Source organism: Typopeltis vanoorti, chromosome 6, assembly GCF_054136105.1.
Source record: "Typopeltis vanoorti isolate ZY-2024b chromosome 6, IOZ_Tvanoo_1.0, whole genome shotgun sequence".
Taxonomy (NCBI): Eukaryota; Metazoa; Arthropoda; class Arachnida; order Uropygi; family Thelyphonidae; genus Typopeltis; species Typopeltis vanoorti.
The window spans coordinates 70,613,382-70,632,351 of NC_143554.1; the positions used below are offsets into that span (position 1 = coordinate 70,613,382).

The 18,970-nt window shown below is 34.7% G+C and overlaps 1 protein-coding gene across 1 annotated transcript in view; it reads left to right on the forward strand.

Moving 5' to 3' along the window:
• PGAP3 (Per1-like protein PGAP3) overlaps window positions 1-18,970 on the forward strand; it is a 162,586-nt gene that overhangs the window by 21,557 nt on the left and 122,059 nt on the right. The window contains exon 3 of the mRNA XM_090394240.1: window positions 17,289-17,351. Within this exon, the coding sequence (XP_090250366.1) occupies window positions 17,289-17,351 (63 nt within the window). The remainder of the gene's footprint in view (window positions 1-17,288; window positions 17,352-18,970) is intronic.

Here is an 18,970-nt window from a genome sequence, read left to right on the forward strand (position 1 = left end):
CAATAATTTGCTGCAGCAGTCTTGGAGCCTCCTTTATGTGGAACTATTTTCCCCTCTTTCTACCCTCTCCAGACTAACCCAGAGCTGAGACTTAGATTAAACAATATGGTCAAGGGCACTGACAATTCCTTTGCCGCTTCACATAAGACTTGAGCTAGTATACCATCCAATACCACAGATGTATTCACATTAAGGTTCTGTAATATGCTATTCACCTCAGTTCCCTCAGTCTTGCAATATCACTGCCTGGATGATATACACTTGCAAAGTGTTCGCTTAGTAATTCTGCCATTTTGACTGATTCAGTTACCTTCACACCATTGGCATTCCTTAAAATCATTCTGCTGTATACGTTTTTTCTTTTTCTTGCAGCATATCGAAAGAAATGTTTGGGATTCTCTTTTGCCTGCGTTGCTAACTTCCTTTCATAATCTGCTTTTGCTTTTCTTACCACCCTGGTTACCCTTCTGGCCTGTGCCTTGTACTATTCGTGTGCCTGCAGGTCTCCTTTCTCCTTAAATTCCCTGCACAGTTGTTTCTTTTTTTGCAGCTCCAGCTTAATGGTGTTATTCATCCATTTAACTCCCACTTGATTTACTCTCCTGACTCTAGGTATGCAGTCATACATTACCTCCCACAAACACTCCTTTACCACTTCCCATTCCCTATCAACATCCAGCCCTTGCAGTTTTACATGCCATAGCATGATCCAAGCAATCTCTTAAGCTTGTGTTACTTACCAGCCCTGGTAATTCCACATATACCCTGTCTTAACTGAAAATTCCACACATTTAGCCACCTCCCAGGTCAAGATCATATGATCACTCTCTCACCAATTGGTGGCAACGTGGTCATATTCATTACAGCCAAATTCTCAGATGCAATTACTAGGTCAAGCACTCTGACCCCTAGTATTTTCCATTACATGCTGTCGTAGATAGTTATCCCTTAATAACTGCATAAATCCAATTCCTTCCTCCCATGTTTCCTCTCCTCCTTCCAATCAATTTTACCATAGTTGAAATCCCCCATAATAATTACCTCTCCTCCACTCATTGAGTCTATTTGCCGATGCATACTATCTCCATCTTTTCCAACCCCTGGTCTATGGCAGCACTTAACTGCATATTTTGTTCTGCTGTCCTCAATCTCATTCAAATGTGCTATTTTCATTGTCCTGCAGTCGAACTTCTGCTCTCTTTGGCTGCAGTTCATTGGCTATCATCAATAACAACCTTTTCCCATTCTTTTCTCTCTATCCTTCCTGAACACTATACTCTTCTGTCCCACTAACTATATCATCTTCTCTTAACCATGTCTCACTAATGCCAGTAACCTTTGGCCAGGATGAGCCAACAAAGGTCAAAAATTCTTCCTGCTTGTTCCTAATGCTCCTGGCATTAGTGTACATAAAGTGCAAAAGCCCCTTAGGCCCATTCCTATCTTGACGCCGTGTACTAACTATCCCATTCTGGTTTGTTACCATTGTTACTAACTCAGGCATATTATACACATTCTTACACTCAATTGCCTCACTGACGTCTGCATATCCACTCAACAGCCCCCCCCCCTCAAAAAAAAGCTCTAGTTTCCCTGATTCTGCACATCCACTTTCACTTCATTCAACAACAATTTTTCCATAATACAGTCTCTGAACACCAAATCCATTAAGATGCAAACCATCCTTCTTGTATAAGTCCTTTTGCCTGTCTCACTCCATGCCACTCCTCCTGCATAAGATACGCATCAAGTCATTTGCTATTATGGCCCTCCTTCTCAGCTCAACTCTGTCATACCGCAGCAACAGATTCACTATCTTAACTCTCTCACTCTTTTCTTTTGCTACTTCCAGTAATTCTTTCAAGTCCTCTCTCATGCCATACTTTTCTCCTTTTAAATCATTCATTCCAGCCACTACAATAATTTCTTTCACCCTACACTTTTGTGCTCTAATAGCCTCACTAACATCATTAATTTTCACATCAGGAAAACACGATTTTGTCAAACTCTCATCGATCACACCTTTTACAATTTTTACATTTACTTGCTCCTTAACTTTTCATTCTCTTCTGATCATGTCCACATTTTACTTATCTCGCACTTCTTTCTTTTTGTTATTAGCTGATCCACTCAGTAGACATTTTTGCAATCGCTCCATCTGCCACTTCGCCCTGTGTATCACTCTGAGCAACCAAGGTATCTCTTCATTTTTTACATCAGTCAAACTATTCTCTCGTTTGACACTTTTACTCTCACTTTCAGACTTCATCATCATCATCATCATCATCAAATTCCTGTCATGTACCCTCAAGGAGTGTACAGGATATGACAGTACTACATGAAAAAATTACATCATTACTAACTTCCTATCAACAATTTTCCTCCAAATCAGTCTGTTACTTGTCAAGACTCCAACATTATCAGATCTTATATTTCTATCGTCTAAGGCACTTTGTACCGTATCAATCCACCTATATCTTGGTCTTCCTCTGGGTCGTTTTCCTGCCAACCTGGCAGAGAACACTTGTTTTGCTAATCTTTCCTCTCCCATTCTATTTAAGTGACCATACCATCTGAGATTAGCTCTGCTAACGCATTCCTGGATGCTGACAATGTCAAGTTCTTTCCTAATATCCTCATTTTTAACATGATATTGCCATTGATGCCATCTGTTCACGCCTCTAATCTTTCTCAGGACTCTCATATCTGCGGTCTCTAGTCTTTGGTCAAGTGTTTTACTTCTGACCCAGCTCTCAGATCCATAAGTTAAAATTGGTTTGAACACAGTCTTGTATACAGCTAATTTAGTGTTCTGACTAATTTCTTTCTTATTCCATATGAATTTATTCAATTGACTTCCCACGATACCAGCTTTGCTGATTCTGTTGTCTATTTCTATATTTAGTTTACCATCTTCAGTAAAAATTGTGCCTAAGTAGCTGAAATGTTTTACTTGTTCCACAGGTTCTCCATTCACAACACAGTTGACATTTTCAATGATTCTGCCTATTTTCATTGTCTTTGTCTTTTTATTGCTGACCTTCATACCATATCTATTACAACAGCTGTTCAATTTAGTCAGAGAATCTTGCAGACTTGTAGCGGATTTATTTAGAAGTATAACATCATCCGCATAAAGCAAAGAGCTGACATTAACATCTCCAATTTTGATATCAGGTTTAATACCACATTCCTTCATAATGTGATCCATATAGATAATGAATAACAGAGGGGATAATGTACATCCTTGTCTCACACCAGATTTAACATTAAACCATCTTCCTGTACTTCCTTCAATTCTAACTGCTGACTCACAACTCAAATAAAGACTAAGTATTGCTTGATATAATGCCCCATTGACACCATATAACTGCAGCGTATTGAATAGCTTCTCTCTTGGCACCTTGTCATATGCCTTTTCCAAATCGACAAAACTTAAATACAGATCTTTGTTATATTCCCATGCTTTCTCGACTATTTGTCGTAAAGTGAAGATCTGATCCTGACAGCCTCTATTTGGCCTGAATCCAGCTTGTTCTTCACCAAGCTTTTCTTCCACAATTCTTCTCAACCGTTTCTCAAGTATACTTGCATAGATCTTGCCAGGAACACTCAGTAGGGAAATACCTCTGTAATTCTCACATTCAGTTTTATTTCCCTTTTTATATATGGGTACTATGAGAGCTCTACTCCAATCATCGGGAATTCGTCCCTCTGTCCAGGCTTTCTGAACTATGCAGTGCAGCCACTGTAAGACTCTTATACCACCATACTTCAGCATTTCTGGTCGAATATCATCTACTCCTGCTGCCTTTCCACATTTCAAGCCTTTGATGGCTTTTTCTACTTCAAGTATGGATATGTATTCCTGACTGCATGCCTGGTCAGTGTTTTTTATCACTGTGCTGTCATCACTGCTTGTTTCATTTAGCAGTTTTTCAAAGTAATTACTCCATACTTCAAGGATATCTTTTTCTCCTGTTTTCATTTCACCTTTATCATCTCTAATTCCTTTTACAGCACTCTTTCCTCCATTCCTAAGCTTCTTCAACAACCTCCAGAATATTTTGCCACCTTCTTGATATTTATTTTCTATATTCTTGCCAAAGTCCTCCCATGACTTTTGTTTAGCTAGTTTTACACACTGTTTAGCTTTCTTACATTTGTCTCTGTATTCTGTAAGAGTAAAAGCTGACTTATTTGCCAGGAACTTTTGATATGCTTTCTTCTTTTCCTTCACTGCCTCTTTAACTTCCTGTGTCCACCAGGGAGTTCTGATTTTTTTATCTTTGCACACAACCTCACCACATGCCTCTCTGGCAGAATCAATCAATGTTTCCTTCAGAGTTTGCCACTGAATCTCCAAGGTTTGATTCCTGTTCTCAAACTCTTTCATTTTCTTTTCAATAATATTTCTGTATTTTAGTCTACAGTTTACATCTGAGAGCTGCTCAACTTTTATTCGCTTTAAAACTTTCTTACATGTTATTCTTTTCAATATGAAATTCAATTTTATCCTGCTCAAGACTAAATAGTGATCACTTCCAATTTCAAATCCTCTGTACACTCTGGTGTCCTGCACCAGGGAGAAAACATCACTATCAACAATAACATAGTCAATGAGACTTTTCTTATTCCTAGCCTCTTCTCTCCATGTGAATTTGTGCACATTTTTATGTTGGAACGTGGTGTTAGTAATAACCAGTCCATGTCCTGAGCAGAAATCCAACAGATATTTGCCATTATTATTAGCTTTGCTCTTTTCTCCAAATTTTCCCAAAATATTTTTGTATGTCTCACAATCATTTCCTACTCTACTATTTAGATCCCCAACAAGGACCAACTTTTCCTTTTTCATTGTGTCAGTTGCTTTTTCTAAAGCCTCAAAAAATTCCTCCACTTCTACCTTAGTAGAACCTTCTGTGGGACCATAGGCACAAATAAGTCTCATTGTCCAGTTCCCCATTCTCATATTTGCCCACATTACTCTACTTGAGACTGACTGCCATTCAAGAAGATTAGCCTCGTATTTTGTGTTGAATACTATGGCTACTCCTTCTTTTCCTTGATTGTTATTGCCTGAATATAACATTTTGTATTTATTGCTCAGAAAGATCTCACCAGTTTTGGTCTTTTTTGTTTCAGTCACCCCTATTATGTCGATCTGGTACTTATCTAATTCCTCAGCTAGCTCCATTTCTTTGCCATTCAGGCTTCTTATGTTGATAGTACCGATCTTTAACTCTGGTGATGTTGAGTTGGGGTTTGTTTTCAGATTTGTTCCAGTAGCTGACTTTTCGCTGTTCGCCCTGGTTCCCTGGCGAAAACAATGGGGGCCTTGTTTAACCGGGCGACGCCCCAGCCGGCATGAAATTTTGTCATGTTGTACCATCATTTTTTATTTTTGTTTAACCAATAAGAATACAATTTGGTCGGCTAAATCCCAAATTTGTCACATTTAATCTCACTCTCAATGCTATCAAGCATTACATTACAATTTTCAATTGTATTCTGACTTTCATCCACTGCTTCAATCTCATGACCTGAGACTCACTTTTGATCCTTGCTCTTGATGCCTTACACTAACTATCCCATTCTGGTTTGTTATTATTGATACTAACTCAAGCATATTATTCACATTCTGAATTGTGTTTTTTCTCTCTCTCTCTCTCTCATTCCACACTCACTTCATTCATAAGTTCTCCTACCCTACTGTACTGTTTTTCCATGTCACCTTTACCATCTCTTGCTTCCTCAGGTCTTCCATTCTCTTCAGTCAGTCATTACTCTCTCTTAGAGCAACATTTTCTCCAGCAGACTTGCACGAAATCCATTTAAATGTAACCCATCTCTTTTATCTATCTCAATCTGTCCCTCAAATTCATCCCACCTTATATAATTTATTGTCAATATTTTATTACACCACAGTCAATTCAATTAGCTTGATTTCATTGATATGGTGCTAACGTAGTGGTTAAAATGAAGAGCATAAATCTAGGACTTACAAGTTAAGCACTAAATTCATGCACATGCTCTTTCATACACGTTTTGTAAATGTGATTGTGAAGTACAAACCTGCGTATCTTTGGTTCTGTGGCTAATCATCAGCATCATAAATAACACTTAGAAAACTGAATTTAACCAGGTTAAAGTGCAAGATAAGTTAAGTTTTTGAATTCACTGCTACAGATGAGTAATTTTATTATTTTGCTTCATGTTTCCATATTATTATTAAATGGACATCTCCATGGAGCCCACTGACTGATTATTAGAGGCTTATGTTGACCATTATTCATATACCTATCTTATTTTGACTCATTCACTGACAGAGTAGTACACTCATAACTGCCTCAGTCAACCTATTCCAAGCAAAAAATTAGCCTCATGCCCTTGCTAAAGTTGACTTACACTTATATAACTTCCAGAGATGATTCCTTGTATGCTCTCTCCCTTGTCATGAATTGAAAAGTTTCTTCTACATCAATCCTATAAAACACTTTGTATTATTGTTATTATAATATTCTCTTCTCTTCTCTGCCTTTTAACCAAACTTTGCAAATTACAAACCTTCAGTTGATCCTTATAATATTCCACATATCTGTAAGCATCCTGTCCACTTGTCTTTGGATCCTTTCTCCCACTTCCCCTTCCTCAAGATATCCAGGCAACAAAACTGCACTTCTAGCCTTAATGTAGTCATATCAGAGCTTTAAAAGAGGGATAATGACCCATTGTATATCTACTCAGTATCCTTTCTTTCGTAGTTGTACGGTGATCAGTATTCATTATTAAAAAATTATGGGAAAAAACTACCATGTTATAGTAAAACTTCAGTTTAACATAAACCAAATTATCACTTCATGTTTTGACCTTAATATGAAAGTTGAAACATCAAGTGATTGGATTGGATTGATGAAACTGGATTGAATTTTTTTGCAATCCAGTTCCTTCAGTGTAATACAATAATCTACTGTTATCCAACCTCATTGGGAAAGTGATTTTTTTGTTTGGTGATATGAAGGATCCTCAAGGAACACTTCATGCACTGGGGAGAAGCACCACTCTTGGGGTCAGTGAATGCTTTTCATATTACTGTTAAATTAAAATATAATCACTGAAGCTTTTTTGCTTTCTTCAGTTCAAAAAGAAAAAAGAAAAAAAAAGTAGTAAATAACATTTGAGCATTAATAGCTTTCCCACAAACAAACAAAAGGAGGAAGCCATCAGAAGATTCCTGAAGCAGGGAGAAAGAGTTATCACAACAAACTGTGAACAGAAATGGTAGTTTCACTTGTTATATTTAGTCTGTTCCTAATGGAAAGCCATTGTTTTCCTGAATTATGTATAACTTATATCCTTTCAATGAAATATCGAATTCTAGCTCTTTTCCTGTCCAAAAAAAAAAACATTTTTTTTGTATTGTCCCAGAAAAAAACAAAAATTCAGTTAGCATACCAATAATGTTGTTTAGTGTACTATGAGGATATCACTGCTAAACTCATCTGCTAGCTTCTAAAGTGGTAGGGAAGAAAACAAAAAAAAAAAAGATTGTCAATAATTGGTTTTCATTGTGATGTGGAAATTTAGACACTAGAGAGGGTCTAAATGAATGACCAAAGAGGTTGGTGGAAAAGAGAAAATATGATTGAGACCATCAAGTTAGTTAAGGGACTCTATCAGATTAATACAGGAAGAGTTATAAAAAGTTTGAATGTTAAATGGGAAGAATGGCCATCCCTAGAAGTTGTATCAAGATGTGGTGAAGAAAGGTGTGAGGAGTAGATTTTTTATGTGGAGAGTTGTTAGTGAGTGGAATGCATTGCCAGAGTTCATTGTGAATATAGGTAGTGTAAATAACTTCGAAGTTCATTATGATAGACATGTTGTTAGTTGAGTGGGACCCACACAATGAGTATTGACTCCATGGAGGTTACCAAAATAATAATAATTTTATAGCTAACTAAAATGGTAAATTATAGTCATTGAATTGCAGGAGTATCTGAAGTTGTTACCATAGAACTACCCAACTTCTTGTTCACGTATTTTTGTTGTTGTTTTTTATCACATCAAGCAATTAGTTGTCTTTTTATTTCTCTCTCCCTCCAAGCTCTCTGTATAAACAAACATGTTATTTTAGTGTGCATGCATTCCACTTTTATAAAAGCACTCATGTCACTTCAAATTGGAAAATCAAACTTCTTTCAAAATAGCTATTCATTTCATGATGAATATTTGTAATATTCATCATGCTGACTTAAGCAATGTTCTTTGCCAATGTATTTTTACAAATGAAGTGCTAGTTTAACAGCAATAATTTTGTCAAAATGTAGTGCACAGTTTAACTGTATGTATATCTGTTAAGCCAAGTAATCGCAAACAAATCCATGTTTATCCTGCCTTACTAGATTATTTTGTTAACTTGTGTTATATCACATGTAATATCATGAGAAACTTTGAGTGTTATAATAGAAACATTTTAATATGGACATGGTTGGAGCCAGTCTCAGAACGGTACCAATGACATATTTTTATCAAAACTGTCATGCTGAAAGAAGGCACATAGCTATGAATTTATCAAGAGCACGAGTAACCAATCTGCACTACTGTTGATATGTACTTCATTTCTAAAATATCTTAATTTGTATAATCTCTTTATATATTGCAATTGAAGGAAAATAATGATGCAGGTCTTGTTGAATTTTTAGGCATTCATGTTAATGGATGTGCTAAATTAATCAAGAGAAAACCATGCAGTTACTTAGAATAATCACTACAGGGAAATAGTGATTTCTCTAAATAAGTGTTATTTTACACTTGCAGCTGAAATTGCCACAGATTTCTCTGGAATGGTGACACTTGAATGAATCCATATGATCTATCATACTTAGGGTATGTAAAAAAAAATGACAAATTTGGAATTTTTTTTTTTTTTTAAGAAAAAGCACCACAATGAAAAATGTCACAAATCAAATTGTATAATACATATTTCCTTCGTATTATCACTTTTGTATACAACTTAATCAACTTGTGAAACCTATCATACTGTCCTAAAATAACTGTTTCATAGTTGAATTTAGTGCTAATAATCTAAATTTTGACTCATCATTTGTGTTCTAGTGAGTGGGTAAAACAATTTGCATGTTAAAGTTAGTGAGTGCATCCAGCATGAATGAGTAAGAGAAGGTGTAAGTGAAGTACAGCATCCCTCGATGAATCAACTTCCTGGAAATCTTGGTTATTGATAAGTCTAATCCACAGTTATTTCCTTTATCATATATGATAAAGGAAACTTCTTTCCTTTATCATATATTTTACTCAGTTTATGTTTTTATTGATAAATAACACTATTAATAAATATAATTATTATAATATAAATATAATTATTTCCTGTTACATTCTAATAAAGAAATTTAAGAGTGCATGAATAACTAAGATCATGATCTTAGTTATTCATGATCATGACTCAGATGTAAGAGCTTGTTAATGACTCACTGTCAATCTTTGGAACCTAAAAATTGAGTGACATATTTTCATAAGGACCATCTGTTATTTCTGAAATGTGACAAATGAAATCAATCACAACATTGACTGAAATCAGAAATTAATATTTTATTACGGATCCTAGTTTATATCCTAAATCTTAATCTGGAACAGTTGGAGATTCCACCCCTGCTGAGGAGGTTTGTTAAACTTTCCCTCAGTGAGTCTTTGCTCCCCTTGAGAATTCCGATAATAATATAAATTATCTAGCATAACATATAATCAACTGGTTCTTTCAGGATGATCCTTAAAATATACATTGGTATGCACTATCCATTGTTTTTTGTACTTATTTACAGGTCTGTACATTTAAAGACGTATTTACAATAAATACATTTAAAATAAATGGCCTCCCTATTTGTTTTGTAATACACTTATGTCCAAAAACTAAGGACAAACTAAGGAAGTACATTTTTACTTGTATATGAAAAAATGTTCATGATTACAGCTAAATGTCAACATGAATTTATTGCTATCATACTAATAAATTATATTACACAATTATAAATTACATACAAATTAATTGCAATATGTTTTTGGCAGAAGTTACAAATTTTCTAAGGATGTAGTTAATGTACATTAAGTGATTAATGTACAGTGCTTACAGAAAACTATGCGGATAGACATTTCAGTGTGGAATATCTTTACCCTTGAACTGCGATGCAGCTCTCATAACATTGTACCATGCCTAACATCAAGTGATTCAGGAGTTTTTGAGTAAACTTGCCCACTCCTCCTTCAGAGCAAGTATAAGGCCTTGTTTGTTTTCTGGAGGAGAATTTCAAGCAGCAATGCATCTCATTGCATTCCAGATGTGCTCTATGGAGTTGAAATCTGGGGAGCATGCTGGCCACTTGATTCGATTAATATTCTTGGTCTCCACAAGTATCTCTATTGCGCATATATGATGTAGTGTGGCATTGTCATCCATAAAAATGAATTATTTGCATACAGCACCACACAACAATCGAATATGATGTTGATAGAAGTTTGTTGCAATTTTGTTCACTAGTCATAGTCCCTTTTTCCAGCATTTGTAGCTTGGTGCATCCATTAAGCATAATGCTTACCTACATCATGACTCCAGCACTGCTGTATCTATTGTAGTTGATACTGGCTACCATCGCAAGAATGTTCTTGAAAGGTAGGCAGTATCAATTTCATGCCAGATCAAGTGTCATCTAGAATCGAAGGAAAGACAAACAACTCTCATCTGTAAAAGAGTACATTAACACATTGGTGTCTTGTCAGTTTTTATGGATACAACACCACTGAAAACATGCTCTATGATGAGCTGTGGATAAAAGGAAGGCAGACAACAGGCATATAGGCCTACTTGTCACAGACGTCTTGCTGCAGTTTGTTGAGATGTCCAGATACCTGTGCTTGAATGGAGCCAACTTGCAAACTGACCTAAAGTAGTGAGTTGATTACCTTTTGCTGTTATAACCAAAAATCTGTCGTCATGCTCCATGGAGCAAGGGTGATCTCTTATCAAACGTCTGAAACACATTCCTTTGGTTTCAAACACTGCCTGGATACGATGCGCTGTGAGATTCCAAACTTTCTGGCAATATCAGTAATTCTATGGCTTTCTTCAAACTTTCCAATGATTCTTCCCCACCTGAAATCATCTAGTTGATGTGTTTGAGACATTACAAGTTTGCAACTTTATTCTTTAACAAAAAGAACTTCTTTCAAACTAAATTCGCTTACTTTTGCCTTTTATCCTGGTGAGTGCTACAACATGACTCTTTTGCATGTACCTCAAAAATTTTAATGTGTACCCAATACAATGTAACTCTTACATTTGGAGTTGAATTGGCATTTGTTATACTCCTTCCTTTCAATTGTTGACATGCTTTCTTTCGCATTTTGCCATTTTCATATTTGTTGTTAGTTGATGACTAGCCTTTTTTTAGGCTAATGAAGTGCAGTGATTAAAAAATAAATTATGTTCTGAAAATATTGCTGGATGTCGTTATCTTCCCAAATTAATATTTATATCAGTTTGAATAAAATGTGTTCACAACTTTCTTAAACATTTTGTTATTAATAACTTCTGGCATAATTTTTTTTATTGTAGATGTCTTTTTTTCTTTTTATATCTTCAACTGGATAATAATAAATAGAACCAATTTTTTACATCCTCCTTTAGCTTTCTTCGACCTGGGGTTTCTCAGTCCTTCCAATATCAGTCACTGAATAGGCTGCCTTTTATCATGGAAATATATCACCAAAATTTTCAGTAATGTCCAAACATTATAAGTCTTTTGATCCACCATTGAGGTGCACTTAGAGGCAAGCAGGTAGCTGCTTTTCATGAGCTCTTACTTATTAGCTAGCAACTGCTTTGATTTTGCTAAACTATTGTATAATAAAAGCACATTGGAGTGTTTATAACTATAAACACTGCAATGTTTTTGCTGAATTCTCTTCGTTCTGCACAAAAGTAATCTAGTGAATAGTGACTTTGCTCTTCAACAGGCAGTCAATCTGAATTCCAAGGACGTTTGTGAAATTCTTTAGGTGGTAGAAGAATTTTCTCACCAGGGTGAGACCACTGCGCTGTTTATTGGAGGCCTGAGTGCTTAAAAAAAGTTACGAGTTTTTATGGCTCTTTTAATGAAATTGGCATCTCGTTAATAAGAAAATTATTTCTTGTTGTTGTTGTTCTTCCTTTCCAGGCTTATAGGCCAAGTGGCCTGTTCCGGACTCAATTCCATCTTTTTAAGGGTCTTTCTCTGCATCGAGTACCTTTTGGGTGGTAATTCAGAATTTGTTTAGGTATTTTATTTCTTGTTTATGAGTTGTATAGAACTGAATAAGTATCATAAATATTTAAACAGAATAATCATTTTATCACTATAAAAAAAAGCAACAGCATCAGTCTCTTGTTATAGAGGATTACTTTTGGCACAAATAGATAAAATATTTATTTTATAAATTTCAAATTTGAAACAATTTATAAACTAAAAAAAAGTTTTGTAATATGCTGGCAGTTAAGGGTCCCCTTCTCTTACTGAAGAATCTTGAGTAGTTTTGGAGTTGGTTGATTTTGGGAAAAGCTCCAGAAGTGTTAATTGCTTTCTCCAAGATCTTTTGGCTTGGATACTACAGAAATGTAACATTTGAATCATGAACTCTTGACGGCTAAAGACATGTTTGGTTTCTATAAAACACATGAATTTTTCTGAATGGTTTTAAATTGGTTCATAAGTTATCTTTTGTCTTCGGTATCTTCATTCTTGTCCTCTTTACTGTTCTCTTCTTTTGGGCTTTCTGGTAGATGATTAGCGTTAGTCACAAATTCAATTAACTCTTCATCAGTAAGAGTTTGTACACTAGGTGATCATTCTATATTCAGTTGTTTATTTCTTGGACAATATTTCCAGATTGCAGCACCTCTCTCTTATCTCTGAAACACTTAACCTCTTTAGTGTGAGTATTTTTGTTTCTCAGAATTTTTTTTTTAACCTTAAATTCCAGGTCATCACTCAAACATTGCCAATGTGGGCTTAATTCTATTCCAGGTTGATTTAGTGTGGCCTCTATTATACTCTTCCATGAGCTTGCTATTGCCCTTATTGCCATCTTTGTTGTATATTTGGCATGAAATTCATGGAGTATCCCTTCAGAATTGACAGGATTTCTTAAATAATTCTTCATGGGTGGCAGAGAGACTGCAGAATATTTCTGTTAGAAAGAGTTTTGATTTTTGGATGTGCTGGGTTATTTTCTAATAATATGACCACAGGAGTAGTCCATGTAACAGTGTCTTGTTATATCGGATTACTTTTGACACAAACTGATCCATGAACTATTTCTAGGATATCTATTTTGCCATTCATGAATTTTTCTGGCCTGTATAGACTACAGGGAGAGATGCTCCCACAAGTGCTTGTGGATGACACCTTTTTTTTTTTGAAATCATAAGAAGTGTGCATCTATGGATCCTAGCAGTGTTGGCATAAGACAAAATGGCATATTTGTTTATTTCCAGTTGATAAGTCTTGCTTGCTGCCATTCACCATAGTTGATATGGGCAGCATCTGCCAAAACAAGTCAGTCTTATCTGTGTTATATATTTGTCCAACAGTTTATAACTTGCTATGAGAAATTTCTTAGAAAGATTTTACAAAGTCTTCTGCAGTCTTGAAATCAAACTATTTGTTCTTTCCTCAAATTACTATGCATCTGATTCCACGATAGTGCTTAAAACCTGGACAACCATCCCCCCCTCTATATGTGCAATTTGAACGTATCCTCATTTTTACATGGAAGTAATTTGTGTTTTCTCTAATTAGTCAACCTGGCATGACAATCATCTTTTCTCATTTCTGCTTATATCATTCTCATACAACTTCATCAACAGTCTCTGTTCTTGGTTTTGTCATTATCTTCTACTTGCTCAGTGTCTTAGATGCAGATAAAAACAAAAAAAACTTATAATGACTTTCCTTTCTTTCTAATATATCTACCATTGTTTTGCATGCATTGCAGCTCTGGGCACCTCTGCTTCAGTCTTTTTTATAATTTCAATTTTCTGTTGAATATTTATTATCACCTGTTTTCTCCTCTTTTTATTAGGTGATGAATTAGATGCCATTCCACTATTACTTTCAATGAAACCAAAAATTAAAAGTGGAACAGTACTATGTTGAGAAAATTCAATGTCTTCTGTACTCGACAGGGTGTAGCATAGAGGCAGCCTGCTGACACCGCATAATAAGGGCGCTCGTTCAGCTATATTGTGGTAGGCACAGTATTATGGCAACAAGATATTTTACAAATATGCAACGTTTAGTTTATGTGCTAATTATATTTTAATAATAAAAAAATTATAGCCATACATACTAAAACTAAACATTTTAGAACCAACTTATTAGATCAGTGTTCCTCAAAGTGTGGTGCACGTACCCCTGGGGGTACGTGAAAGGTCTTTGGGGGTGGGAGACGTGGCAATTTTAGGCTATGCATCATTGAAGATATTGTTAACAATTCCTGTTAGCATAGCAAGTGCGGAAAGAACTTTTTCCAAGCTTAAACTGATTAAAAATTATTTGCGAACAGCAATAACCCAAGAAAGATTGGTTGGTCTCGAAACCATATCTTAGGGCGGTCTTTGATAGAGGCGGACATAGCTTATAATTTAAATTTAGAGGAGCTTATAAATAATTTTATTGTGCAATATCCCAGTAGAGAAAACATTTAATTAATATTATTATGTAATTGTTTTGCATTAATGTTTCTCTTGTAATAATAACAAAATAGCAACTGGAGATTTTCTTATACAGGTAACCCTCGTATAACGCGGATGTTAGGTTCCACAAAAAGTGCCGCGTTATATAAATCGCGTTATGCGAGATTTGGATCACATAGAAACAATAGGTTAGGTTCGAAATATTTTTTATTTATTTATTTTTTTTTTTAAAGATTATATAAACGATATATCCAACAAAAAATATTTTTATTTAATTCAGGTAATTCATGTAAGTTAAGAAAACATATAAACTATGAAACAAATACATAGTATAATATTATAAAAAAATTATAAATTATATGTAAACTTCATTGCACATAATGCATAAATGTTTTGGACATCATTAGTATAATTCTCATTGCACACTTTGGCTCGTTTAGTTATCAAGAAGTCAGTAATAAGGCCTTGCTTACCACTATGCTGCAATTTTTTGTTAAGTTCATAATATAGAGCTAAGTAAATATCCAATTGTCTCATGAATTTTCTGGAGTGCTCCATTGAAAAATCATTATCCATAAAATAACTTTCTTGCCAAGTCCAATCCTTCTGCTAATTTCTTTAAACTGAATTCTTTAACAGATTCATCACAATCAGAATCTTCGGCAGAACTTTTCCCGCCATTTGGTTCGACGTCATCTTTTAATTGTGCCAGTTCCTCCTCATTTAAATCTATTTCCCCATCAATTAGTTCACTATTGAAGAGATTGGAGCACTTATGAAGAAGTTCACAAAGGTTGAGTCTCATGTGCTGATCGAAACCGAATGTATCTTCAATCTTGTTCAATTGTTACCTTGGCAGTTTACAGTGGGTGGGTTTATCCCTATTAACAAACGCGTATATTGCAAAAGTGCTCTAAGTGGCCATTACTATAAAAATAATTTTTTTACATAAAAAACATTACATATTGTATGTAACTCACCAAAATATAAAGTGCTCAGCTTGAGATTAACACACTTATGATTTTTAATGCACTTTCCTAGCAGAAAATGAAGAAAATTTTCAACAATAAATACTTTATACAGTAAACAATTGATGTACTTGCATGCTAAAAAGTATTTCCCCTAATATAAATTCGCTACTTATTACTACATGTGCGATATGGCAGACGCAAATTTAACAAAGATAAAATTTGTTTTTTAAGTCGCACGTTGAAAAATATATGAAAAGATAAAGGATTACTACAGTTTGTAGACTGCGTTATATCAAAACCACATTGTATAAGTACCGCATTATACGATAGCTACCTGTATTTTTGTGTTATAATCCATCAGGGGCGATATTTAATTGTTTGCCTCAGGGTGCAATTTAATGTGCCAACAGCCCTTGATGTCTTATATATATTAGTATACTACTCTCTGGTATTTCCAATAGTGATGTATGGATGTGAAAGCTGGATTATTAAGAAGAAAGACAAAGCAAATTGATTCATTTGAATTATGGGTGGAGGAGACTCTTAAGAATCCAATGGACTGCAAAAATGACCAGTAAGAAGGTTTTAGAGAATATAAAGACAGAATGCTCCTTAGAGGCGATGATCGCTAAACAGAAGTTGATGTACTTTGGACATATTATGTGCGCTAATGAATCATTGGAAAAGGCTGTTATGTTAGGGAAGATTGAGCAAATGAGAAGAAGAGGAAGACCACAAAAGAGTTGGATGGACAACATAAAAGAACTTACCAACTTTAACTTACAGTTACTGAAAGAAAGCACAAGAGGCTGAGTGGGATGGAGAGCCTTTTTTCACAGATTTTCCAAGAGTCGAAAATGACTGGATGTTACATAACAACAACATACTACTCTCTAACCAGTGGCTCCTTGAAGTATGCGAATGTTTCCTATGAAAATATATTACTTTAAATCTGATTTCTTAGAACATACAGTAGTTCTATGAAATATAAGCCTACCATACATATGACTATTAATCTCTGAAGTGCATCAAATACGTAAGCCGCCTTATGATATTTCAAGAATAAAAACATTCACTCACTTCAATTGTTATGCATTCTAATCCAGTAGTCAGCTCTTGGCAACGTGTCATGGTCTTGGAGGTGGTTATTGTATCATAAGTACTTAAAATGTTTGAATGCCACTTTTGCATATATGTTTTATGGTTTCACTTCATTGTTGTTATTATTAATTTTGGATTTAATTTTTTTAAACAATCAACATTTTTGCCCCAAAAAACATATCTTTTAATTGTGAGGTCTATGGGTTTGGAATATTATTCTGATTAGGAACAAATTGTTATTAAGAGGATAATCGTATTGATTAGATTGTCTTAATATTATTTAATAAAGTATTTTTAATTTTAATATTGAACAGTTTTAACTGTTCTTTTTATCAGTATTATAGACAATAATAACATGTTCTGGGTCTACTGATCTGCAGGTAAAATAGTATATTGTCCAGTTTAAAATTATTGTAAATTACTACTGATTTTAATTATATATCTGTTCTTGTTATTTATTTTCTTTGTTTTAGCTTTCTATAAATGCATGGCTATGGTCAACTGTATTTCACAGTCGTGACACTCCTTTCACAGAGGTAAGAAATGTTTTGCCAAATAGGGTATTTGCTTGTTTATTTATGAATTTTAGCATTTATATTTTTTATTTAATTTCAAAATGTTCTAGAACATTACAATTTTATTATTGCCTCCTTTTATTTCTCAAGCTGTTTATAAATTTGTGGTATTTCAATTTAATGTGAAATTAGCATGTTGAATTGCTTCAAAAGTTAAACTTATTTTGGGATGTAGAACAAAAACCCACCTGAGATAAACAACTCCACTGCAATAAGATTGCAACGAGGAAGTCATAAGTATTATACTGTAGCATATATTAACACTTGCATTAGAAATTTATATAGCTCACTGTTTTATAGAACAAAATTATTTACATAATCATAAACATTAACATAAAAGGAACATCATACCATATCTGTGATAAATCAAATAAAGCATGGTATTGAAAATCTCATTAATTAAAATTTTACATTAAAATCATTTAAAATTCAGATAGTGCAGACATAGGTTCCCTTGATGTTCCTTTGAGGCATAATTGACTCATTTTGTTGGAGGCTTACCATGAGAATCCTTAATCAGGGCTGATGATACAAGAGCCTGATCTTTTCTAACACTTTCAGTGGCCTTTTAGACAGTTGGGTGATTTTGCCCCATAAGCCATGGAAAGAAAAATTCCATAACTATGGTGGAAGCAAGGGAAAAAATCCTTCCTAGGAATACTGAAGGAAGTGTAAAAATAATAATAATTTTATAGTTATTTCTCTACATTAGTATTTTCTTATGTAGGTTTTGTAACCATGTATAATTGGCACTTGCGATGTACCCAATATTGATATTTATGTTAAAATGAAATGTTAGTGTGGGAGATTTATTGTACTTACCAGATATCTGACAGTTGTAGTAATTTCAATGTTCTTTATTGTAATTCACAATTGTTAAGTGTATGTACTGTGATATGTCATTAATCATAAAGGCATCCTTTTTTCGCTAACGACGTGCAAGCCATTACCGACTTCTCACTTGCCGCTAAGTGCTTGTGCTCACCAGGAGGTTGATGGGTGATCGATAGCTGACAAAGAGAGAGAGAGAGAGTGTTTGTACTTGGGTAATGGATCGCTATCCAGACTAGTTTCAATTTTTCAGTTCCAAGTGCAAAAACACACTTCCATTTGGATTTGTATATTGCCATGCATTAAGAGAAGGATCACTATCCAGACTAGTTTCAATTTTTATTGAGATCTCCTTAGTAGAAGCCAGACTCAGGAAGATTTCTCATATACAAGTAATAAAAAAGTATATAACACCTTATATGCCGGCCTGGTTAGCCTATCTGCTCTCCAGCCAAAAGGCTGCTGATTCTAATCCCACCGTGGTCATGGATGTTTGTGATAGTCTGTGGAAATGGTGTGGTGGGCGGTAGGTGGCATTGGTGTAGTGGTGGAATAGAAGAATTGTAGAGTAGGTGCCCTCCCTCGATGAGTCTTTGGACTCCCTGGAGGTGTCATGTAATAATAATAATAATTATTATTAAAATGCACTAAATAAGAGATAGTTGTAGAAAGAAATTAAACTTGCCAAGAAATTATATTCTTGCTTCATCCTTTATCCGAGTTTACAAAAGCATACAAAGTTTACATGT